Source organism: Myodes glareolus, chromosome 17 (genome assembly GCF_982192425.1).
Source record: "Myodes glareolus chromosome 17, mMyoGla1.1, whole genome shotgun sequence".
Classification (NCBI taxonomy): Eukaryota; Metazoa; Chordata; class Mammalia; order Rodentia; family Cricetidae; genus Myodes; species Myodes glareolus.
Genome location: NC_142042.1, coordinates 6,242,257 through 6,268,603, shown reverse-complemented (window position 1 = coordinate 6,268,603; position 26,347 = coordinate 6,242,257). Strand labels below are relative to the sequence as shown.

The 26,347-nt window shown below is 43.5% G+C and overlaps 1 protein-coding gene across 1 annotated transcript in view; it reads left to right on the top strand.

The window, feature by feature from the left end:
• Positions 1-433: 433 nt before the first annotated feature.
• Pigk (phosphatidylinositol glycan anchor biosynthesis class K) overlaps positions 434-26,347 on the top strand; it is a 68,651-nt gene continuing 42,737 nt past the window's right edge. Inside the window, exons 1-8 of the mRNA XM_048453546.3 lie at positions 434-560; positions 5,843-5,896; positions 7,802-7,893; positions 19,428-19,563; positions 21,467-21,578; positions 23,935-24,031; positions 25,950-26,067; positions 26,220-26,330. Coding sequence (XP_048309503.2) covers positions 468-560; positions 5,843-5,896; positions 7,802-7,893; positions 19,428-19,563; positions 21,467-21,578; positions 23,935-24,031; positions 25,950-26,067; positions 26,220-26,330 — 813 coding nt within the window. The 5' untranslated portion in view covers positions 434-467. The remainder of the gene's footprint in view (positions 561-5,842; positions 5,897-7,801; positions 7,894-19,427; positions 19,564-21,466; positions 21,579-23,934; positions 24,032-25,949; positions 26,068-26,219; positions 26,331-26,347) is intronic.

Genomic DNA, 26,347 nt, shown 5'->3' with positions numbered 1-26,347 from the left:
AGAGGGGAGGAAGGTGTGTACTTCCTCGCAAAAACAAAACAAAACCAAACAAAAGCAAAACAAAAAAATAAAATATACAAAAACCACCACACACACACACACACACACACACACACACACACACGGAGACACAGACACACTACACACACATGCAACACACAGACATGGAGACACAGACACACACTACACACACTTGCAACACACACACAGACACACACTACACACACTTGCAACACACACACAGACACACACATGCACCACACACAGAGACACAGACACACACTACACACGCATGCAACACACAGATACACAGGCACACACACGCACACTACACACACACAAACACACTACACACATATGCACCATACACAAATATACATAGGCACACACACGCACGCACGACAGCGCGCTGCTTTACGGCACTTGCCCCGCCCCTCCGCCGTACGGGGCGCGAGAAGCCGGCAAACATGGCGGCCCCCTGCTCCCTCACCCTGCCCGTGGCTGCCCTGGTAGCCTTTGCGCTCTTGTCTCCCCGCAGCTCCGCCGCTGGCCACATCGAGGTAGGCATCGGACTGTGGAGGCGAGCCCGTGTGTCGTGGCTGCGAGCGCCTGAGACGTGGGGTGCACGGGAGGGAAGCCGCCCGCTGCAGCATCTTCCGACCCGGCGGCCCCGGGTCAGAAGGGCTGGGACGGCGACCTGATCTGCTCCGGTCTTTTAAGGCGTCCTGATGCGCGGGCCTAGCCCCCTGCCCCTGCTGACAGGCAGGGCGAGCTTCCTGGGGACTGTCGTGGTCGTGCTGTTGTCCCTCGGCCCCGCCCTCCTTCTTCTGAGCCCATGGGGCGTCTGATTCCTTTCTGGTGTTTTCACCAGTGATCCTCCAAACGAAGTGATCTGGATTTCTGACGTGCTTTTCCGACCTGCTTGTCCTGCTGGCCCCGGAACCCGGGGAGTTGGCAGACATTACACATTGCCACGCCAAAGTTTACTGTCTCACCTAGATTGCTGTCGTTTCCTAACCGTGCCCGGAGTGATTCCGGTCCTCAGTTCGTTCTCTAAGCCGTGGAAGGAGTAACTTTGAAAATGCTAAGCCGATCGTGCTTCTCAGAAGTACCTTAACATGGTCACGGACCCACAGGGCCCCCTTCCTGAAGTCTCTTACGCTCCTTTTTAAATGTCAAGATATATTAAACTGCCAGTTTCTCAAACCACTGGGGACCCCTTCTGCCATTGGCTCAAATTTTCTTTGTCTGGAATTGTCTTTTATCTTTTTTTTTTTTTTTTCATCCTTTGGGTATTCACCCAAAATGTCGCTTAGGTAGGCAAACGTTCCCCGACAAAGTCTTATCCTCCTGTTACAATTAAAAATCCACATTTGATGGTTTCGTAGATTGTGTGGTGGGCTCTTTGCTAAAGTGTGTCTTTGGTGGCAAGCACTGTGACATACTAGTTTACACACCACGGTAGATGTCCGATGAATATAGTGAATTAATAGATGTTACACAGAAGTGTGATGCGTTTACATGTCCATCTGTATTAAACTCTGACGTTCTCGAGAGAAAACAGCATACTTTTCTGTGATTTTGCCGTATAGTACATGGTTCTTGGCACATAGTAGGTACTCCATTAACTAAATGTTGAGTGATTAACTGTGTTACCTCCCTCAGGTTTTTTGGTAAAGTTTTAATAGAGTAACAATTTTGAGCCTGGAAAGTACACTAAAGATTATTTACGTATAGTCTCATTTTTCTTTTGGAGAAATTCAAGTCTAAAGTGCGAACTGTGACCTGTGTCCCTGTTATATGCAGCTGGATTTTAGCTCAGGCTTTCAAATCCCTGTCTAGTGTGTGTGCACAATAGCACACTGCTTTTTGCTTTCCTTGGTGTCTAGGCAGTTGTTAAGTTTTTGGGGGGATTGTCGTGGTGGTGGTTGTGGTGGATCTATTCTCTCACCTGAGTGGAACCGTTTGTCTCTGAAAGTTTCCTGCTAGTCAGACACCTGAAATTGCCATTTGTTAGGCAGTCACTTTGCTGCAGTCATTGTCCCGACATTCAGTGGGGAATAAAGGCATGAAGACGGTAAGCAGCTTCTCTAGATGATTTTTAGCCAGTGAGTGAAGAGCCCAGGTTTGAATTTGGACTTGGTGACTGTTCTAGTGATAAGTGCTGTTCGGAGCAGTTCACTGTGTTCAGCATTGTGCACACCCATCATTATCCAGTGTGTGTGTTGGCTGGTGAGTTCAGCGTTGTGCATGCCCATCATGATCCAATGTGTGTGCTGGCTGGTGAGTTCAGCATCGTGCACACCTGTCATAATCCAATGTGTGTGTTGGCTGGTACGGTCATCGTTGTGCACACCCATCATTATCCAATGTGTGTGCATCATTATCCAATGTGTGTACTGGCTGGTGAGTTCATTGTTGTGCACACCCATCATAATCCAATGCGTGTGCTAGCTGGTATGTTCATTGTGCACATCCATCATTATCCAATGCGTGTGCTGGCTGGTGAGTGCAATGTTGTGCACGCCCATCATTATCCAATGTGTGTGCTGGCTGATAGGCTCATCCTTGTGCACACCTATCATAATCCAATGCGTGTGCTGGCTGGGGAATTCATTGTTGTGCACACCTATCATAATCCAATGCATGTGCTGTCTGGTAAGCTCATCCTTGTGCACACCCATCATTATCCAATGCGTGTGCTAACTGGTGAGTGCAATGTTGTGCACGTCCATCATAATCCAATGCGTGTGCTGGCTGGGAATTCATCCTTGTGCACACCTATCTTTATCCAATGTGTGTGCTGGCTGGTGCGTGCAATGTTGTGCATGCCCATCATTATTCAATGTGCGTGTTGGCTGGGGAGTTTAGTGTTGTGCACACCCGTCATTATCCGATGCGTGTGCTGACTGGTTTTGTCAATTTGAGACAAGCTAGAGTCATGTGGAAAGAGAGAACCTCAGGTGAGGAAACTCTTCTGTAAGATTGACCTGTGGGCAAGTCTGTGGGAGCATTTTCTGGAGGAATGACTGATGTGGGAAGCCAAGCTCTTGTGTGCAGTTCCACGTGGTCCTGGGTTGTATTAAAGAGAAAACAAACAAGGTGAGCAAGCTAAGGGGGCAAGCCAGTAAGCAGTGTTCCCACTTGGCCTCTTCTTCAATTCCTGCCTCCAGTTTTCTGCCTTGAGTTCCTGTCCTGACTTCCCTTCATGAATGGCTATGATGTATAAGACAAACCCTCTCCTCCCCAAGTTGCTTTTGGTCTGGGTTTTAATCACAGAAACAGAGAAACAAACAGAACAATGTGTCATTAAATTTGTGTTCATTAGTTGGGAAATGATATTGTATGCTGTAGTTTTTATATATAGAAATAGCAAATGTAGTTCAAACTTACTGTAGTGGTATGAAGTGGCACTAAGTTAGAGTATATACTGAGATACATTTGTGAGTTCAAATGGAAGTATTCAATTCATAGTAAGTACAGATATTGAATAGCATTTTAACAGAAAAGATTTGAATCCATACATATGTAATCATCTGCAGTGTAAAGCCTGAGTAGAAAATAGAAACACATGAGGAAAAAATTTGTTTCAGATAAAATGTTTAAAACAAATAGTCCCATGATAAATATCTCCTTCATGAATAGCTACAGGAATTGAAAACTTGAAAGAAAAGCTCAGCAGTGATTGTGGGTGCTTTAGCATTAGCATGTTTGTTTTCCTGACCGTTGGTGTGGATTGTTGTGGTCTGTATTAAAGCGTGGTCGTATTGCAGAGATCTTAGATAATCAGCAGCAAGTGACTCAGTTTGAGGAGAACGTCAGAAGTTCAGGTGTACATGGAGACTGCTTGTTTGTCTCCTGGCTACCCAGACCCGAATAATCACACAGAAATTGTATTAGTTACAACACTGTTTGGCCTATTAGCTCAGGCTTCTTATTAACGAACTCTTAAATTAACCCATTTCTATTCTTCTGTGTATCATCACAAGGCTGTGGTGTGCCGGTAAGGTTCTGGGGCATCTTTCTGCTTTGGCAGCTACATGGTGTTTCTCTGACTCTGCCTACTCTCTCTATATGTCTCTGTTTGGATATTCAGCCTGGCTTTATTCTGTCCTGCCACAGGCCAAAGCAGCTTTATTTATCAGCCAATAAAGCAACACATATACAGAAGGACATCCCACATCCCATATCACTCAAGAGTGCTTTTTTTCTCTTGTCCGAGGAAGGAGGGAGGAGATGTGCTGTCTCATACTTGGTACTTGGGATCAAAGCTATCTTCAGGACACTGTTATACTCAACAGTGCAATAAATGGTGAGAGGTTCTTGGTTTAGCCGTTTCCACCCTGCCTTCTCATTGCACATGAGAGGGTCTTGGTGTAACCATCCCACCTTGTCTTCTCATTGCACAGAGAGACTACTTTAATAGAGGGATTATCATCAGTAAAACCTAATGAGAATTTTGCCATTTAGTGATTTACTTACAGTTTCTGCATAGAATTCTCTTGTATTGTGAACTCATCATGAGGCTCCAGTTTCCTGCTTTCGTCACTGGCATAGCGTCATGTAGATAATATATTCATTTGTTCAAAAATATTTGATCAGAGTCCACTATAATCCTAATTTGGACTGTAGCTGTGCATCTGCTTACTGAAAGGCCCTGTCCCTTAGAACTTAGATCCTGCAGGAAGAGGGGATGGCAGTGCATACAGTAGGTTACTGGTTCCCAAGATGAGGAGCACAGTGGAGAAAATAAGTCATGGTGAGGAAAATGGTGCTGTGAGGCTGTGATTTTAAATGCTAACTTAATGTTTTCAACAGATAAATCTCTTGCACAAGAGTAAAGCGTGACTTGAGGAATTCACTCGCCTTGTGTAGTGCATCCTAGTTTAACAGGGAAGGGGCACATGTCTCTGCCGCCCTGTAAATGACACCATGATGTGGGACTGGCAGTGCTTTTGCTCAGAGTGTGTGGAAGGGGTTAAATCAATTTACTTACTTACTCTCTATGCTAGAGATTAAATCCAGGGGCCACTACATGTTAGGCACATGGTCTACCATTAATTTATACCCTCAGCCCAGGAGTCAGTATCTGAGTTAAAGGTACTTTGTTTACGTAGTGTCTCAAGCAAGACTACACCTTTCATCTCCGGTTTCTAGGTTAGGGCTTTTTCTCTGTTAGCGTCTTAAACTAGGGCTTTTGCTCTGAAACAGTATCTTTTAAAAACTACATTAATTAACATTAATTAAAAATTTGTGTTTGTTTATATATGTGGGTGTGTTTGTGCCATGGGATGCTTGTGGAGGTCAGAAGATAGCATATGGGATTCAGTTCTACCATGTGAGTCAGGAAGTAAACCTAGGTCCTCAGATTTGGGAGCAAGCACCTTTACCTGCTGAGCCATCATCTTAAAGTAGTGTTTGATTATCCTAGTGTGTGTTTGATTATCTTGTTCATGAGATCAAATACAATATCTTCATAAACTGATCATGTTGCTATTGCAGTTAAAGTCCACGAGGGGCTAGAGAGACGTCTCAGTGGTTAAGAGCACTGGCTGCTTTCCCAGAGGACCCAGGTTTGGTTCCCAGTCCTTACTTGGTGGTTCACAGCCGTCTATTACATCAGTCACAGGGGATCCAGTGCCTTCTTGTGACCCTTGTGGACACTAGGCATGCACTTAGTGCACTTACGTACAGGCAAAGCACACACACACATAAACAAATCTAAAGATTCTATTAAAGACACCCATGAATCCTAGATACCGTTATCACTCTTTATCTGGGAAATTGCATGTTTTTTAAAATACACATATGTGTTAATCATTTTGCTTTTATCTGGCCACAGGAACAAGCAGAGCAGTTCTTTAGAAGTGGCCACACAAACAACTGGGCTGTTTTGGTAAGTATGTTCTTTAAAGATAGAGCTCATATTAGATAGGGATCTCAAAACTTTTGTGAATTGTGAATTAAATTTTTGAAAATAAAATTTATCTTTTAAAAATAAAAATTTTGATAAAGAAAATCCTCCATTCCCTTTCTTCTCTGTTCTCTCCCACCCTACCTTGTCTCGCTTTGAGACAGAGGTTCTCTCTCTCTCTCTCTCTCTCTCTCTCTCTCTCTCTGTCTCTCTGTCTCTCTCTCTGATTTTTAAAATAAAACTTGACAGCAGCCACTAATATTCTTTCCTTTTTATTTTTCTTCCAAATGGCGGTTTGTAAGTAAAGGCTGCATTTGAGGTGCTGTTGTTCAGAGGAACACAAGACACAGAATCGCTTTAATGCTTGAAATGAAAAATTAGTAGTTAGATTTCTCTGTAGACTAGTTAATGCTCTACTGATGCTGATTTATAATTGATTTTAGGTTTGCTAAAGTGATAGCTGTAGAAAATAATTTATATGAAGTTAGTATTTCCTGTCCTCTCTATTTTTTCCTTTTAGTGTTATTTATATCCCCGGTCTATTTTCTATTCCCTGGTAATTTGCTGTTGAGCTTGGGGCAGTTTTCACGTTTACTAGGTAAAGAGCTGACACAGAAGGCCTTTAGTTCTGCATAAAGTGCAGTAGAAATCTTGGCCTCATTGTGGCTAATTTCTTGTGAATTGTTTTTTACATTTTTTTTTAAGTTTAAAAACTTCAAGTTAGAGAAACTGAAGTTAGGGAAACTGTTGACTTTTGGCAATGATTTGTATCTACCTCATTTTATTTTCATTTTTTGCTCAGCAATGCTTTATTGGAAAAGTTGTGAGTGCATACCTAAAATATATGTAAATATGACTGAGTTATATATGTTTTAGTAGGGTCAGAAATTTCAGTCTGTTCCTGCTGCATTATAGGATGAAAATTCACTCTAAGTAGTAAAGAAATCACAACAGCTATGTACTAGTGCCCTCAGATTTGTCACTTTTGCTGTGACCACAGGCATGTGGCAGAAGGCAGGTGTGTGTGTGTGTGTGTGTGTGTGTGTGTGTGTGTGTGGTGGTGGTGGTGGGGGGATACAATAACTGACCCTAACCTTTCAGTGCATCTCCTTGGAACTAGATTTCCAAAACCTAGCTTCTGAGCTATAGTTAGATTTCCCCAGTAACTTAAAAAAACATTTTTCTTTTTCTGTGTGTGTGTGTTTGTGTGTGTGTGTGTGTGTGTGTGTGTGTGTGTGTGTGTGTGTTTGAATATGAGCTTATGCCTGAGTGCACTGCTGTGGGGACCAGAAGAGGGCTCTGGTTCTCCTGAATCAAGAGTTACAGGTGATTGTGAACAGCTTTTTCTGCTTGATGGGAACTGAACTTGGGTCCTCTGCAAGCTGAGCTGAGCCATCTCTCCAGACCCTTTCTAGTACCCTTGATATTTTTAGTGATCTTTATTTGAAGTGAAAAATTGAGTTGACTTGCTTGCTGTTTTTACTAACCTGATAACGTAGCTCTTCTCACGTGTGGTTGAAGCTATTTTATAGGTTGTATTTTGTGTCTGTCTCACTTCCCACAGCAAATGAAACAAATTAAGAAGCAGATATACATCCCGGAGGGCATCTAGTCTGTGGGGAGATGATAGGCATTTTCTCTGTTAGAGATGAACCATTACAGACACACAGAAATGAAGATAACCTGGGTTGTTTTCTATGCCATTGGGCAATCTTTTTATTTAATAGCAGTTACAAAAGCCTCCCTGTAGGGACATTGATTTTATTGAAGGTTCTTTGATGTCTTAAGCTTGAGATGCTTTCTTCAGGCATCTCTATAGACTCCAAGGGAAATAGTCCTGTAAGCCATTGTCTGACTCGTAAATGCATGTCTTTGTTTTATCTTTAGGTGTGCACCTCCCGATTCTGGTTCAATTACCGACATGTTGCAAACACTCTTTCTGTTTATAGAAGTGTCAAGAGGCTAGGTATTCCTGACAGGTAAGCCATCTAAAATAAGCTTACTGTGAAACCCAGTGAACATAACTCTTAGGTGAGTTGCTTTTGAAATAGGTAAAGAAACCTGATTTCAGTTTTTGTTGTTGTTGGACACACTGTCAAATGTAGAGTAGATGCTAGCTTAGGAGTGCAGTGGCAAAGTCCACATGAGAGCAATGGAATACTAAGGTAATAGGATTTGATAAAGAGCGGTTATCTGCTGCTGTTTACCAAATGCTTTTTTTAGTGGGTTTTGTTTCGTTATAGGTTACTATTTTAGCCTGAAATCAGAAAAAGGACTGATTGAAAACTTACTGAGGTTTGTTTTGTTTTGTTTTCTCGAGACAGGGTTTCTCTGTGTAGCCATGGCTATCCTGGAGCTTGTCCTGTTTACCAGACTGCCCTGAACTCACAGAGATCTGTCTGCCTCTGCTCCTGAGTGCTGGAATTAAAGGCGTGCGCCCCCGCCCAGCAAACCCTTATTGATGTATTCATCAGATTCTTGGGAGGGCTCTAGCCTTAGCTAATCAGAACCAAGAAAAACCAGATAGTAGAAAAGGAAACTAAAAACCAGCCATGACTTGAAACCTGTCTGGTGACAGACGCCGTGCTGCAGATTGCTAAACACGGCTCTGTTTAAAACTGTGTTAAACAGTGCCGCACACTGGCAGGTTTATCTGCGGTACTTCATGTTGTATTGCCTCCTGCTGCCCAGACCAACCTGGGCTTTCTCAGTTTCTCACTGTTTCTCCTGATGCCTGTTGGGAATGCCATGCTGGTAGTAGACTTATAGTCACTGTCCATGTGCCTGCTGCACAGTGACTGAAAGGATGTGTGTGTGACATTGTGCTTTCTGGGTGGAAAGATGGGCTCTGCCTTTGCTGACTATTCCTAAGGTGGAACTTTTCCTGCTTGTAGGGAGTCAGGCACCTCTACCCAGACCATGAACTTTGGTTTATTATGGTTAGTTTGGTTTTACAGCTACCAGAGGAGTAACCACAGAAGATACAGGTGTTTCATTTGAGATTAGTTTATTCAGTGCCCTCAAGGGAGACGGGAATTTGCAGCCTGGCTTTTGTGCTAATTTTGTTGGTAACTTCACTAGACTGAGCATTAATGACGTAGTGCTAATGTAATGGGACCACTGCAGGATTCAGACAAGGAGAGAGAGAATAAAGTGCAGTGGAGGGAGAGGACAGCACGTGGCTTGGGAGACAAAGCTGCTATGTTCCATGTAAATTTTATTTTAATCTGGAAAACCACAGAGCACAACTCAATACCTGTGTTCCATCTAGAAATCAAAGCAACCAGGTGACATTACTGTTTCTAAGTCAGATCCGGAGAGAAGGTTGACTTGTGTCAGATATGCAGGAGGAATTCTTTATTTCCGTCCATGGGTCCTTCTCAGGTTGTCCTTCCCCTCTGCCCCGAGACTCACTCTGATGGTTTCACAGTAGCTTTTATTTTGGAAAATACACAACCATGGTGTGTGAGTCAATTATTAGGATGTGTTTTATGGTTTGAGGGTCCTTGTAGAAGTAAAAGATAGCAATAGCATGTATTATTCTGTATACTGAGTTTGGTAGGTTTGTCCTTGAGTTTCTGAAGGATTTCTTTTGAAGTTATTTCTGTTTCAGATGCTTGTTTGTAGTTCTATTTCTGCAGCCTTCGTTCTAAACAAGAATTGGGGGATTCAGACAGTCATGGTTTCATACTGTTTATTTATTTAACAAAGAGAATTTAACAAGAAGATGGTTTTGTCTTTAGCTTCGTATGGTAAATGTTCCTTTATAGTTACAGCTTTTATAGTTAGAATTCCTTTAATGTAGATTATCTCACTTTATGGTACAGTACTCTGTAGAGATTGGTATAATTATGCTTATGATTTGAATACCTAATTAAATCCTAAAAGGTTTATCTATATGTTGAAGACAGTACCGAGGTGGTCATGGAAACAGAATGAGGTACAAACCTCTTTGTACTTCTCATTTTCTCTTTGCTAAGGACTGCTGCTGTCTGGCTCGTTTCTCGTTCCCACCATGCCCTTCTGTGCAGCATCTCAGCAGGCTCTGTAGATGCAACACCTGCTGTTCTCTAGCTCCCAAACCCGAAGTCTCCCAAAACCTGACTCTGTCACATATTTGCAGTGGAAACTGCTGCCCTGTGATAGACTGCAGGTGAACACAGGTGTCTGTGAAGCGTCAGCGGATTCCTTGTGCAGATCTGCTCCCACCTGCAGGATGCTTCAGTGTGTGCTGAAATCTGAAGCACCCTCGAGTGTTTCATCCTCAGGCTTCGCGTGCCTCTGGACTGTGGAGCTGTCTGCTCCTGCCTCTCCTCTCCTCCCTCTCCAGCTCGCCCGACACACAGCTGTTAGAACTAGCTCCCCAGGCACTGCCTTCGTCCTTGCACTCCCACGAGCACTGCTGGATCTCTGTCCCACAAACCCTGGCATTTCTAGCTTTAGCTGTTGCTTTGTTAATTCTGACTCACTGTGTTCAGTTTGTTAACTTGTTTTGGTTTTCCTGGCCTCAATTTGGTCTTTTATTTCTGATTTTGACTGTTTATCCACCTAAGCACTTGAAGTGTCCTATGTTCCCTATTCTTATATCTTTTTTCTTTGTCTAGAAAACTATGTAAGAAGTTCACTCTGTTTTGATAATTGACTGATGTGTTAAAGCCATTCTAATAGTTTATAAAAATTAAAGTCAATATGTTTATAGCATTAAATTTTTGTTCTATGATTAGTTTATGATTTTATTTTAATATGCAGAAAATCATCAGTTTATAAACTTGCCTTATTTGTAATGAACAAAAGAAGTGGAACTACATAAATATTTTGTGAACAGTTTCCAATAAGCTGCCATAGTTATGATGGGAATAATTTTAGCTCATGCCTTTGAATGCTCTTTCTCTTGTCTCCCGTCACTTCCAACAGTTTTTTTCTCATGTAGTCCTTAAACTTGTAAATAGTGGTGCTTGCATATAGAACTTATACATTCTGAACAATCTGTCCTTTCCTTCTCACGTTGGCAGCCGATCCGTCTCACACTTCATGTGATATTCCTAGTGGAATGCTGAGAGCTTGGTGGGGAGCGCGTAGTGTGGCTGGGAAAGAAATGGGCTTTAAGGAGAGTAGGGACCCAGGTAACAGGGACATTGTGGCCACCGCCTTCATATTGTTGTGCTTAGAAGAGAAAAGGGGTCAGTTTGCAGGCCTCGGAAGATTTTGAAGGGTTTTGTATAGCATAAGGGAACATTCTGTCTTGATTTGTGGCTAGATTGACAGGTCTTGGGGTGCTTATTCCTTCACCAGCACAGCAGTGCGCCCGTTGCTGCCACCGTCCTCCTGTCTGGTGGCCTGCTTCCTTTCCTTTGTTCTCCAGAATCTATGTGGACCTTGTCCTTCACATGCTCTTGCCTGTGTAGTAGTGGGTGCTGCCCATGGGCCGCTGGGCCACTGCCTCTCCACTGAGCTGCGTCCCAGCATTTCTACATTAGCTTATGTGCTAAGGGAAGCATAACTATTCAGATAATTATTTTTTAGATGTCGGCCTAAATAGTGGGCAGCCCTCTTTCTCCCCCCCCCCCACATTCACACACGCGTGCACACACACACACAATGTATTTTGATCCTGTTCAAACCTGTATCACATTTTTTCCCCTTCCCCTTTACTGAACCCTTTCTTCCTGAGTGCCCCTCCCATCTACTTTCTTTTTTGATACACATTGAGTTTGATTAGAGTTGCTTGTATGAGCAGGGGTGATGAGCAACCCACCAGCGGCTTCGGTGACCGCATGCGTGCAGTGGTCATGTCACGTCCAGGAGACAGCAGTCCACAGTGCGCCTCCTCACATCTGGCTCCTACCTTCTCTGTCCTATCTTCTGATGTTCCCTGGGTCTCTGAGGGGTGTTCTGGTTAGGTTGTTTGGTTTTGTTTTTGTCAGTTTGACACTAGCAAGAGTCCTCTGGGAAGGAGAGCTTCAATTGAGAAAAATGCCTTAACCAGATTGTCTGTAGGCATGTGTGTGGCATATTCTATTTTCTTTATTAGTAGTTGATATGGGAGGCCTTCGCTCACTGTGGGTGATCCCACGGGAGGAGGTTCTGGTTTGTGTGAGAAAGGCTGAACAAGCCACGGAGCAAGGCAGTAGGCAGTGGGGAGAATTCTCTGTAGCCCAGTTCTGCCCCCAGGCTCCATCCCCCAGTCCCTGCCCTGACCCCCTCAGTGAAGGACTGTGAATTTTCGCCAAATAAACCCTCCCCTCCCCAAGCTGTTTTTGGCCAGTGTTTATTACAGCAACCAAAAGAAACAAGACAAAGGGGTTGATAAAGATGTCCTGCTTAGGAGTGAGCACCCCACATTGTCTGCACGTTCACCCAGTATGAGTCTCTGCAGTTTGTGGTGCCACATTAAGAGGACATTTCCTCTTGGAGTCATTTACACCAAGATTAGCCTGACCTTGTTCTGTCAGCTTCTCCTTGACAGGGCTTTGCTCTGTGTTTATTATTATTATTATCAACAGCATGTAAAACATGGGTAGGGAAAGGGATGAAAGGCCCTGTTGGCACTGTAATTTGCCTTCTGGTGAACTGGATTTAGTTCAGAGGGTTCCGAGTATTGGACCTTCCCATATATAAAGACTTATCTCCACTTAATAACTGGTAGCCTTAATTCAATTGAATTTTCAATTGAAAATGTTCAGCTTTCTCTTAAACGTCTCTGTGCGGTGCTTTGGTTATCTCAGTTGTCTTCTTTCTTTGCTCGCATTGTAAGCAGTAACTTTCTCCAAATATGTTTTTCTAACTTTGATTGCCATGTGTGCAGTCTGGCTTTTGGATCTTGTTCTAGCAACTTGCTGAACTTCAATGATTTGATAAATTATTTTCTTAGAAGTATACACAGCTTCTTTTTCAAAAATATTTGTACCTATAAGTTAAAAAAAAGAAAATCTTGAGAATTTCCAAAATTAAAACTTTTGGATAAAAATTATCTTTGGAGCCCTCAGAATTACTAGTCCAGTTTGAGATGCTTTTATTTTGAGTAAATATGCCCTTGAGAGGGAACGTGATTTTTTTCAGATCAGCAAACTGCACGTGGCCGTTCAGGTAGTCGGAGCTGAGCCAAGTGTTTTTAATATTCCCTGCCTCCCAGTTCACCATCCAGATAGATGAAGTGATAAGGACGAAGGCTAAGAGAACGTGACTAATTAGTGCGAGAGATGGACGCTGGGAGGGCTAGTGAAGTTCACGTCTGCACAGGCTTGGTTTGCGGTCATAAGCAATACCTCATGACCACGGGGCCTGGCTGCCTGTGCACAGAGCTTCGCTCTGCAGTCGCCTCCTCACCGAGAACAGCTCACCAGAGGCTTCTGTTTTCACTCTGGCACTCCCCGGCTACACCTACTGGTCTTTTACAGCAGTTTTTAACTTGGTTTTAGGGTGTTTTAATGGTCCTGCTAGGTAGCCTTATATAATGTTTATTTAATGATTTAAAAATAAATTTATGCTCAGCGTTCCCAGCTGAAAACACTAAGGGTGATATGGTTCAGCAGGGGGGCAGTTAGCAGGTGGCTGGGTGTAGACCCCAGTGTCCAGTGACTTGTTTCAGTTGTTGCAGACTGGCAAGTAACGAGCAAGGCTGATGATGTTTGCTTCAGGTTGGTACAAAACCAACAAAGAAACGATGCAATTAACGTGTGAGCCGAGGATGCGACTGAGTGGCTCAGAGCTCTTCAGCCCTCCTTTCTCACTGTGGTGCAGTTAGATCAGTGAGGAGTCAGAGTGGTGTGAGGGACCCAACAGCCCAGAAGGATTGCAGCTGCCACGTTAGGTCACTCCTTGCTGTATCGAATGTAGAGATAGACTTTTTCCGATTCTTCCTTCTCACATCTTCAGGCCTCAGTGAGCTTGGGAATGGGCTAAGGGTCATTTTTAGTGTTCCTTCATCCTGGGCAGGGCTTTCTCTTTCCGCCTTAGTTCCTCATGGATATAGATGGGGTGGGCGTTTTCGGTTGCCTAAAACCCAGCTCCCTTTTTTTTTCTTTGCAGTTTCTTGAATCAGCCTGTCATGTTTTCCGATATGATTGCATGACTCTAGCATTAACAGACTTGACATTGAGTAATTTAGTTGTATTATTACTTTTGGAACCTTAATGTTGAAAGAAAGGTCATGAAAAGGTAAAGTTTTAAGCTGAACCATTGTCAGTGATGCTTGTTGCCTGCTTCCAGCTCTGACAGGAGTGTGTGTGTAGGCAGCAGAGAAAACATGGAGTAACCAAGTCATGTCCGCCCCCAAATGGAGTCTGATGTTCCACAAGCGTGTGTTGGCATAAAATCTACTCTGAGTTCAGATCCCTGCAAGACTTTGTTCTTTATGTGCTTTTCCTCTGATTCCAGAGGTCAAACACAGGGCCTCTCTCACGCTCAGTAAGCACCCTGAGACTGCACCCCCATGCTCAATAAGTACCCCGAGACTTCACCCCCATGCTCAGTAAACACCCTGCAGTTGTACCTTTAGCTCAGTAAGCACCCTGCAGCTCCACACGCCTCCCCCGTGCCTCCATCTTGGTTTCCGTTAAGTTGGGTCACTTTGTTATATTTTCCTTTCCTTGTGAATGACTTTCCTGATTCTCCTGTGTGTGGTGAGGAAGCAGCCCAGCTTGACTTTTGTTCACTTTCTGGTTATTGCTCTGGAAATCTGTTAAAGGCAAGGTGCTTTCTTCATGGTAAAGATAATTAGTTATGTGACTGTAGTTAGACTGAGATATGGAAATGGTGAACATTGAGAAGAAAGACAGCTCTTTGGACTTCTTGGGGTCATGATTTCTGAATTTTGTTTCTTCCCTTTAAGAACCCTAAAAGCTTACCTCTCTAATTGTACCATAGGATGTCAGCTCCATGGGCGTCAGTGGTTTAAGTAAAAGTGAATATTCTGCACATCCGGTGAGAGCCTTATTCCCTTATCCCTGAGCTAGTTCCTGAAGGGCCAAAGAGAATAGTTTTGGAAGATTCTTTCAGTTTCTCCTCTTTCCTCCACTCCTTCCCTTCCCCCGCTCCTCTTCCTCCTCCCCACACCCGTTGTCTCTCTCACAGCAGACACGCACTCTCTCACACACACACACTCATGAGTGCTGTCTCACGGGCTCATCACGCAGGCGCACGTGCTGTGCTGTCAGTGGTAGGCTGTTCTGTGTGCTCAGAGCCTTTGCTCTTTACAGCACATTTACCAATTGCTCTAATTCCAGCCAAAGTGGGCTGAGGTGGAAGAGGAGATAGGGAGTAAATTACAGTCCCTTCATAAGATTTAGACCTTTGGGTGGGAGTAATGGGAATGACCTCGGAATAAGTCAGACTACCTTGACATGCTGCCATAGAAAGAGTACTAATTATTTCTAAGAAATTTATGAGGATTTTTCCTGGAGATTGATGGGATGTTCTATCTCTAGTCTGCTATATCTGACACTTTGGGGCATTGGGAGGATAGTGAGATTAACTTGTGTGAATATAATTTCATCTCCTCAGATCAAAGATATTCTCAAAATTTTATGTTAATAGTTTCTAAGAATTAGTCCAAGTATGAACGAGAAGTTATCAAATCATTTAGATATCCTGTTGTTAAATCCTTTATACCCATTCCATTAACTCATATTGAAATTGTATCTATGACCAAGGGTTAGGTCAGGGGATTCAGCTATATTATTCTGGGAAACTCCATATTAGTCAAACTTAATTCACTGACACTCTTTTTACTTATTTTTAAAGACAGGATCTCACCATGGGGTTAGACTAACAGTGAACTTTTTATTCTCTTGCCCTGCATCCCTCTCTGGGCTTGCTTGTGTGCTCTGCACACCAGATTAGCTCAGGCGCTGATGAAGTGTAAAAGCATAAGAGATCATTAAGGGACTACTCACTAATGTGTTTTCGAAGTTTCTCTTCAGTAGAAAAAAGTCCAACCTCATTTTTAATATATATTTCAGCTAATCCTGTCTATATTCTTCTGCTTCTCATTATGCTAAGGCATTCAAAACATTGATCTACTGATCAAGACTTGTGTGTAGCATATTGTACTTATTCAGGAAAATCCTTCACGTCTCTGTGAGACTCTGTATGTGGAGGACTCCGTGGTGACTCTCACTGGGTAAGCTCAGCTCCTTCTTCAACAGTCCATTTCTACCATTTCTGCTTTATTGTGGCCACGTGCGAAGTGTGTTTAGGTGTGTGACCTGTTAGTGTGTTCTAAGCAGTGCAACTCCACTTTCTCTTTTATTTTTAATTTGGTTTATTGCACTCACTGTTCAGAATCTTATTAGAAAATCCAGGATAATATTTGTTTCTTCACCTAAATCAGTTTTCTCTTTTACTGCCTGGAAATGCAGTACAGTAAGTAGTTAATTGTATAATCTTAGTTCCATTCTTATGACACATGTAATCTAACCTTTCTATAATCTTAGTAAATAGGGAACTAGAAACAGATAAAATTTTTATCAGTGCTGGGATAAATACTATGGGATGGTTATGTTAAATTCATGTCTATGAATATAATTATATCACTTAAAAATGTCTTGTTGAATTACATTTAGTTGGGATTAGTCTCTTGTCAGTTCCTATTCAGTATTGTTCCTGCTGAATGTGATATGTATTGTCACACTGAAGAGCAGGTCAGTGGCTCGGTGTACTTTATCTCTAGTGTTTTATGTATTCTGTCGTATTTAAAAATTAATAAGGGAATCTGGGAGGATGGTTCAGTGGTTAAAGCACTTTCCCAGATTCCCCAGAACCCACATAAATGTGGGGTAGGCATGGTGACCTACCTGTAATTACACATGTATTTACACACACACGTATACCTGTACATGTAGACATGGGTACATGCAGACACGCACATCTCACACAAATACACATGAAAATGATATGGCTATCAGCTGTCTTCATGCCTGGAGAGAGCTAGGAGGACCCCCAGCTCCCAAGTGCTAGGATACAGGTGTGTCGCACTATGCCCAGCTTCAGTCTGATCTGAGAGTTGGCTAAGACCTAAGTATGGATGGTTTTGTTTAGAATTTCAAGGGTCTACTTTGTTTTCATTATGTGTTGTGAATAGTAAACAGTAATAATGAGTTCATGCATCTAACCTAGTCATCTGAGTCAATTAAGTTATCAGTATGAAATGAAACATTTACTGAATCTTTCTACATTCAGTTAACAGAATTAACTTGAAGAGATTGCAGAGTTGTTAAAAAGCATGTGTTCGTTCACCATAACCCAGCTGTAAACTGGGATTCACCTCCACCACCCTCTAGCCCCAGGGCCCAGGGACGACACCTAACACTCAGTTCTGTAGCTTCATGGCCTTCAGTGGAGATGCCAGCACAGGTTTCAGAGAAGCAATGAGCTCACTGGACTAGTGCAGTGCTGAAGCTATACAAGCACTTCCCAAGCACTTGCTGTTGTCCTTACTAAACTAACCTGCATTATGTCTTGATTATATATGAGCCTGTGTATGGTTAAATGTTGTTATATAGTCTGTGTGTGTGTGTGTGTGTGTGGTTAAGTGTTGTTTTATAGTCTGTGTGTGTGTGGTTAAGTGTTGTTATATAGTGTGTGTGTGTGGTTAAGTGTTATATGGTCTATATGTTTGTGTGTGGTTGAGTGTTGTTATATAGTCTATGTGTGTGGTTAAATGTTCTTATATAGTCTGTGTGTGTGTGGTTAAATGTTGTTATATAGTCTATGTGTGTGTGTGTGTTTAAGTGTTGTTATATAGTCTGTGTGTGTGTGTGTATGTCTGTGGTTAAGTGTTGTTATATGGTCTATATGTTTGTGTGTGATTAATTTTTGTTATATAGTCTCTCTGTGTCTGTGTGGTTGTGTTATACAAAAGCTTAAACACCTGGGCGAAGGAAGGATTTTTATTTCATCAGAAAAGCAGTTTTCAATAATTTCTGAGGACTAAGAAACAGTGAATTAGAATGTGTAGTTATACTTCTGAATCTTTGTAATCCATTGTTCTTTAGCTTGTTACTCATTTATCTACATTATTACTAGTAAAATTATTGTATGATATATTGATTATATTTAATCAAGGGTCATAGTAGTTACACTGAGGCTCAAAATATCTCTAAGGAAAACATGGATTATATGTACTGTGATTGATACAATAATCATTTCATTTCATAGAAATTAAGCTAAACAAAGCATAGCCTAAAGGAAGACTGACTTTATACATTATGTGTCAGTTGTGTCTTGTTTAACAAAGATTGTATGGTTTATTAATAATTTAATGTAAACTAATGAGCTTCCTAAGTTATAAAGAGAGGGTTTGCTCTCCTCTTTAGAGGAGCCACAGCTGGAGTCTGCGTGTGCAGGGCTGGACCCTTCCAGAGTAGAAATCTGGCAAGTTTTCAAGAAAAATCAAGTTTTGAACTTTAATGTATTTGGAACATATGCAGCAGAACAATTTCTCCCTGCCATCTCCTGATGAACAAACTGTATACCAGCATATTGGTTTCCTTGTGCGGGGAGCTCAGTATATGCAGAACAGAGAAGCCTCCTGACTCACGGTCCCCATGTCAGTGGTGGGCCCAATTTCCTCTTCGTTGTTTCAAAAATGAAAACGTTTGAGTCATTTAAATATTAGCTACTGAATGTATATTCCAGTTCTGAATGTGGTGGCATCTAGGTACAGCCCGTCCTCTGATGGCTTGTGATCTCATGGAGTGGTGGCAGAGTGTGTGCAGATTCTTGGTGTAGTAGTGTTCTAGAGGCAATACAACACACCATGGGATAGAGTACTGTATCCAGGGTCGGACTGGTTGGCAGTCTGGCTGGTTGGTGGCTTGGGCGGTGGCTTGGGCGGTGCAAAAAAGAACAGGAAGGCCGGTGATGGTGAAGAGTTATGAGTGTGGATGGCAGGCCGACCCCAGGAGATGCTTCCGGTAGCCCCGCTTTAGCCAGAGCTGAATGTTTTCAGTGGGCAAGTTTGACTAATGGTAGGAGACTCCACGGAAAGTGACGCGGGGCCAGAGTTCTGGCCGAGACCTACCCAGCGTCTAGTGGAGGGAGGGTGGCGGCTGGAGGACTGTGAACTGCATGGTGTGGTTTGAGGGGGCTCGGAGCCTGACCATAATGCTGGCATAGGGTCCGGGATGACAGATTCCATGTTAACATGGCTGAAAGTTAGATTCCTTGGAAGATCATATTTTAGTGTGGACTCTTCCAGTCTTGAGGGTGTTAGATCTTCCAAAAAGTTAGAATGTTCATCTGCTACAGCTCCTTTACCTTCCCGTTGTTGCATGGAAAGAGCTAACGTACCCCAAGTTCAAGTTCAAGTGTCTGTTCTCTGCTCTGAGTTTACCGTACTTATGTGTACTATAATGAGAACTAGTTAAGGGTTTTCTTTTTTTAACTGCTTCAATGAAAATCCAGTTGTTTTTAATGAGGGCAGACTGAATAGAATTGCTATTTGTCGTACATGAGCCGTGTGTTGAGCTTTGGGCCTTCTGTAACGTGTGGGTTTCTGGGGTTCTTTTGCTAGTCACATTGTCCTGATGCTTGCCGATGACATGGCGTGCAATGCCCGCAACCCCAAGCCAGCCACAGTGTTCAGCCACAAGAACATGGAGCTCAATGTGTATGGAGATGACGTGGAAGTGGACTACAGAAGCTATGAGGTGCGTTGTCAGACTGCGGAAATGCGCTTGCCTTCTTTCCGCCCTGCCTTAGCTGTCATTTAGCTTTGGTGGAGTTGAGTCTGCTTTTGGGGTTCACAGTATGGAAGTAGTGACACACGGATAAAACCCTTAATGCATAAAGTCAAGGACGCTTATGTCAACTTTTAAACATGAAATGCTTGGTTTTCGTACTTGATCTAAAATTTCAAGTTCAGTATTTTTATTTGATATCCGAATTGTGGAAAACTCCATGAATAATGAGCGCTGCTCCTGGTGGACTTTGTCCAGTCTACGGCTGTGGGCCTTCTGTGCCCCAAAACAGAGTTGTAAACTCACTGAACCATTTTGAGACATTTTTTTTCTTTTGTGATTTTTTTTTTTTTAAAACTTGATTGCATGGTTCCCAGGGACGACTTTGTAGAGAACAGATGCTTTAGTGTAAAGGTTAGGCACACCTGTTTGACATGACACCACCTCAAATAAGCTTCTACTATTTTACACTTACCCAGTTAAAATTAATATGCAAGCTAAGAATGACATTATACTATATTTTCTTTCTTAGAAACTTAGCTTTTAATAGTTTGAGGCTGTTTGAAATTTGAAGCCATCTAGATAATCCTTGTTTTTTGCCAAGCCCACTGAGAGTAGGAGACCATCTCTTGTGTGCAGAATCCTCTCTCATCAGCTGTCAGGGCACCTGTCCCAGGCTGTGGGTCCTTTAAAGTCACATCCTGTGTCTGTGTGTCTTCCATCCAGCGAGACTCACATGATAGCTGCTCAGAAATGCTCTGTGGATTAAATGTGTATTCACGTTTGCCTTCTTACTTATTTGGTCATTTGAAAATGTAAACACATTCCCTACCTTGTTAGCCAGTAAGGTTCTATTAAAACAGTCAGCATTTTGCTGTATTCTGGGAAAGATTGTACGCTAAACAGCTTGTGCATGTGTGTTCATACATGTTTCCCACTCATGATCTAAGGGAAAATCCATTGAAAAAGCTGACTGGATTTTCTGCTTTTTAAATTAAATATGGACAATATATGACTTAGCTGTTAACGTTAAATCAGTATTTTTTTCCCTACAACTGTAAACACGCCTTCGCAGAGCTCCAGACACCCAGAAACCCCAGACTGGGGAGATGTGTTCAAAGTGTGTTGGCAGTAGAAGGGATCCTGCTGGAAATCTCAGTGACACATGCATCCAAGGTTAAATACACGTAATTGGGCAGGAGTGGTGGTCGTGGCTCTATCTCATGTGTGATTAACCTGTGATCGATGAATGGTGGCATAGATTAGCTGTAGATTAGCTGTAGGGTTAACTAGTTATTCGTGTTTGTATTTTATGTCCTCCCAAAGAATTGCTTGTATAAATAAGTCAGTAAACTTTGGGATCATTTTTTAACACATAATATTTAAAATTCTAAATTGGGAGTTAAATTATTTTGCTCCAGTGTAGTTTTCCTTTGTAGTTTTTAGTACTAAGGTGCTTTTCTAGGTTGTGTCTTACTGTGTCCCCAGTCTGGCTTTGAGGTTACACTTCTCTTGCCTCATTGCCTCCCCCCCACTACCCACATAACATGGCGGGTCATAGGCACACACACACACACACACACACACACACACCCATCCCCCTGTGCTGGGTCACAGGCACACACGCACTCATCCTCCCGTGCTGGGTCACAGGCACACCCACCCACATCAGGCTATCTTTTACTTTTAGGAACAAAGTTGTGTGGAGGTGCATGCTTAGCTTTAGCAATCTAAAAGAATTGCACTATAATTTATTTTCTGTTTCACTTTTGATTTATGCTGAGTACTATGTAGATAGGAGGAATTTTTAATTTTTTCAGGTTCAATTTCATCAAATTGCTCTTTTTTTGAGAAAAGTATTTTTACTTTTCAGGTAACTGTGGAGAACTTTTTGCGGGTATTAACCGGGAGGGTGCCACCTAGTACTCCTCGTTCAAAGCGTCTTCTCTCCGATGACAGAAGCAATATTCTTATTTATATGACAGGTATTTCAGAATTAAAGATCTGTAGTTGATTATGTTGAAACCCGCTGGAATGGAGCCCCGTGGACAAGTGCTGAAGTTTAACTTAGCTAAAGTAGCATGGTGTGCGGTCGTTTATTCCCATGACACAGGGCTGCTTGAAATGATACTTAAATGGGGTGTAGGCTGAGATCTTTATTCTAGAATCTGAAACTGTTGCCGGCCTGTGTAAATGTCACAGGTGGAAAAATTCCCATCTAATGTCATGTGTCTCATGGGAGTCAAAATGCAGGCCCACTGAAAGCAGACAAAGTCACCTGCAGACTCTGCATAGGAAACATGAGTTAGTTTCATGTCTACACCTGGGTCCTGGCCCAGAATGTCTGGCTGTGGAGACAGGTGTTCCACAGTCAGTGGTCCTCCTGGTCCCTCGTTGTGGAGGACAGTGCACGACGGTTCCCTTTGTGTTGGTTCCCTGCTCTGCACAGAGCTCTCCTGCTCTGTTCCTTTTCCTCAGTCTCCTGCCACCATACCCCACTTCCCGTGTTGGCCTCGTGTTGGCCGTCCTGCTCAAGGACTTACTAGACACTGCAAACCTGTCGCTTCTCCGCTGAACAGTTTATAGTCCGTATATCACTGCCTTAGGATCAGTATCCTGTAGAGCTCAGGCTTGGGACTTGTACTCAGCCTGACATCCTTTGTTCTGGTCGGGGTGTGGCTCAGAAAACTGTATGGTGGGCATGGTCCCCGTGTTACAGTTTGTAGGCTAGCTTCAGTTAGTGTACTAGACTACACAGTTTACAGATTTTACAGTTCTTTTCTGAATTTGTTACCATTTCCTTGAAAATAACTCCAGCCATGAAGGAATTCAGCAGTTTTAACAGAGCCTGGCAGCCTGCTCTCCGAGTTCTGCTGCTTGTTTGGGGAGCGTGGCTTTGAGGGCCCTGTTGTCTCTGTTTCCTTTTTCATCTTCTGCCCTGCTTTCCGCTACAATGGCAGAGTCTAGTGGTTGTGGAGAGATAAGGGAGCTCATAGCTTAAACATTTCTGTCCACTGTTTTACAGGGAAAGGTGCTGAAGTCTGAAATATTGGAATAGCTGATAGTTAGGATACTAAATAATAAAAGCTGGTGTATTTGCAGCTGTCTGTACACACTGAACTAATGGTAAAGCTGGTGTATTTGTGGCTCTGCACACCATGAACTAATGGTAAAGCTGGTGTATTTGTGGCTCTGCACACCATGAACTAATGGTACAGCTGGTGTATTTGCAGCTCTGTACACCATGAACTAATGGTACAGCTGGTGTATTTGCAGCTCTGTACACCATGAACTAATGGTACAGCTGGTGTATTTGCGGCTCTATGCACCATGAACTAATGGTACAGCTGGTGTATTCACATCTCTGTACACCATGAACTAATGGTAAAGCTGGTGTATTTGTGGCTCTGCACACCATGAACTAATGGTAAAGCTGGTGTATTTGTGGCTCTGCACACCATGAACTGTCTTCAGTCCGTGCCTCTGCCAGCATGTTTCCCCTTCAGCAGCCGGTGATTTCAGTGCTGCTCCCCAGAGCCTCCGTGCATAGTTGTGCAGCTCTTACTGTGCGCACAGTGCTTAGCTTGGTGCTAAGTGGCAATCAAAGTCTAGTGTGTTTTGACTGACTTGTGTGCCCTGCTGCAGGGATGTCTCGTGGGAAGGGGAAATGCACCTTATCCGCAGAGGCTTAGTCACCAACCACTCACATGTCACGGGGCTGGAACTGACCTAGACCTCTCCTCCTTCACCACCCAGAGGAAGGCACCTGTAACAGTCTGCACAAGGGGCTGCGCCAGCGGGGAGCGCTCCACTGTGTGGCAGAGGTTAAGTTATTTACCTAAAATAAAACAGCACAGGCGGTAAGTGGCACAGTGGGGGTCTGTGTCCAGACAGGCTGGCTCTGTGATGTCACCGCCCCGACCAGCTCTAATGGATTGTGCTCAGTGGTCAGGGATGCAGACGCCAGTTTGTAGCTGAGAACTGCGCTTCCTAGTCATAATGGCGTGGAGCATACACTGAGTGCACAGCGCACCAGGGACTGGGTGGTGTCCTTAGTGCCTTTCTCACCAAAATGTGACACATTTGTATGATGAGATAAACTTCAAACATATTAGTGGAGGCCAGTGAAGTTATGTAATTGAATAATAGAAAACCTCTTAAAGAATTATATGAACTGCTCTTATACAGTTCAGGCATTCTTTGTTTAGTTATTTTAGGTAGGAAAGTAGTGTTAAAGCATCGCAACAATGAGGTACTGTGTATATCTGTGTGCTTTTATTACTGCGTGTTTCTCTATGTACCAGGAAATATGTCAGTGTTGTCTTTTTGGCTTTTTACAAGGTCACGGGGGAAATGGTTTCTTGAAATTCCAAGATTCTGAAGAAATCACCAACATAGAGCTTGCGGATGCTTTCGAGCAGATGTGGCAGAAAAGACGGTAATTAGCTCGCACCTCCTCACTCTGTTCCTGACCGTCTCCTGCTCTTCCTGCACAGTGTGAGGGTTGAACCAGGGTGCGTGCACACTGGGCCAGTGCTCTAGCCACGGCTACACACACAGACCAAACAAATGGTGCATACTATCAACTTCTTGTGGGAGATGTGTGATTATTTTACATGATTTTAACTTGCCCTAATTGCTTCTTTTACTGTGAAATTGCTATTTGTTATTTCATTGAACAGTACTTAGTGAAAGGAAAATTCAGTTATTTAACATGAATGAGTTGACTTAAAACATTTTTCATTTATTTGTTTATTTAGTGTTGTGTGTATGTTTGCATTCGTGTATACACATGTGTGCATGTGTGCATATATATGCACAAACGTATATGTGTGCCTGTGTGTGCACACACCCTATTGTGCATGTGGAGGTTAGAAGGGAAGTTGGGGGAGTTGGTTCCGTCCTTCTACTATGTGGGTTGTGGGGACTGAACTCAGGTTGTAAGTCTTGGTCCCCAGAGCCTTTTCTCACGGAGCCCTCCCACTGCCCCTGGATTGACTTTAGGTCACCTCTCCTGCTGTGTAGCTGGTGTGTTCTTGCCACGCCCACTCCCGCAGTGTGTGTTTGAAGCAGAGTCTCACTGTGTCACACAGACTGCCCTTAACCTCATGATCTTCCTACTTCAGTTTCCTGAGCCACTGAATCACAGATGTGTGCCACTAAATTAGTTCATTATGTTTGATTCAGCCTCAAAAGTTTCAGAGCACAGGCAAACGTAGCCAGATTCATTTTCTGAATACACATGGACCACCTCTAGTCCAGCTCCTGGGGTCCTCTGAAACCTGATGAGCACAGACTGTCCTGTCTGTTTCTGTTGGCATGGTGACCTTCTGAGCTCCAGTACATGGTCCACCAAGAGCACTCTGGGACTTCCCGAGGCCGCAGCTTCAAACCATGACACGTCACATGTTCCATCAGTGACTCCACCTCTCAGTGGCGGTGTGATTGTTGCTAGGCTGCAGCTACTTGGCAAGCACATTCAGGGAGGAGAGGCTCACTCTGGCCCACAGTCTGGAAGGGAAAGTCCATCTGTTTAAGAAGGCACAGTGAGCGAGGAGAGTCTGACGTTGCTATCAGGGAGCTTGTGGTTGGCTGCTTCACATTCTGGAAGTTGAAAAGGCAGAGCTAGGAAGCCAGGACCACGAGCCCACGAGCCCGTGAGGGTTGCACTTCCAGCTGGTTGCCCTCTGCTGAGAGGCTGTGGGACCCTTGGGACTGTGCCTGAGCTCTCTGGGGTGGACTGTAAGGGGGTGGCCAGGGCTTTCAGATTCTGAACTACAGAGATGTGACCATGTCACAGGCTCCTGCCACCACGGATGGAGCCAGTCAGCCCCTGTGCCTTCCCTCTGATGGAATGGAACTGTGAGCTAAAACAGACACCCTTAAGTTGTGTCTGTTGGGACTTCATCCCAGGGTGCCGGCAGTGGCGCAGACACCATGCCTTTCTCAGTGTCTGCAGCGCTTGCCTCTCCCACCGGACTGTGCATTGTTTGAGTGTGGTGACTGAGCCATGCACGCATGTGTGTGAAATACGAGCATCAGCAGAGCATATATACTCATACGTGCTCATATACAGAGTTAGATCTCTGTGTGTATGTGCTAAGTTTCCAAGAAAACCTGTATGTCAAGAGGTTCTTAAATATTTGAGCTCTGAATTGTGAGGCCAAGAGGAGAGAGCAAAGAAGTGAGACAACTGCCCTGGGCCATAACCTCTGTCCCCTCTGGAGCGCTTTCATGAGTAGAATTCTTCTCTTACCTTTCAGCTAGTAGGTGACTCAGGTTTACATTACTGAATCATTGGAGAATTATTAGTGCATAGCTAACAGCGTGATTCAGATTTTCCCTTTTTCTTTCAGCTACAATGAGCTGCTGTTTATTATTGATACTTGCCAAGGCGCGTCCATGTACGAGCGGTTTTACTCCCCTAACATCATGGCCTTGGCTAGCAGCCAAGTGGGAGAGGATTCGCTGTCCGTGAGTGTTTTCCCTTTGCTGCTTCTCAAATCACTTCACGTGTTTTATGAGTATGCGTGCTGTTGTTAGACTTTATAAACAGGAAGTTTCGATATTTCAAACAATTTGTCAAGGTGATCCTGTTTGATGAGTACTTTACCCCCCTTCTGCAGCACCAGCCAGACCCTGCAATCGGAGTCCATCTTATGGATAGGTACACGTTCTATGTCTTGGAATTTTTGGAAGAGATTAATCCTGCTAGCCAAACTAACATGAATGACCTTGTAAGTATTCTATTGAT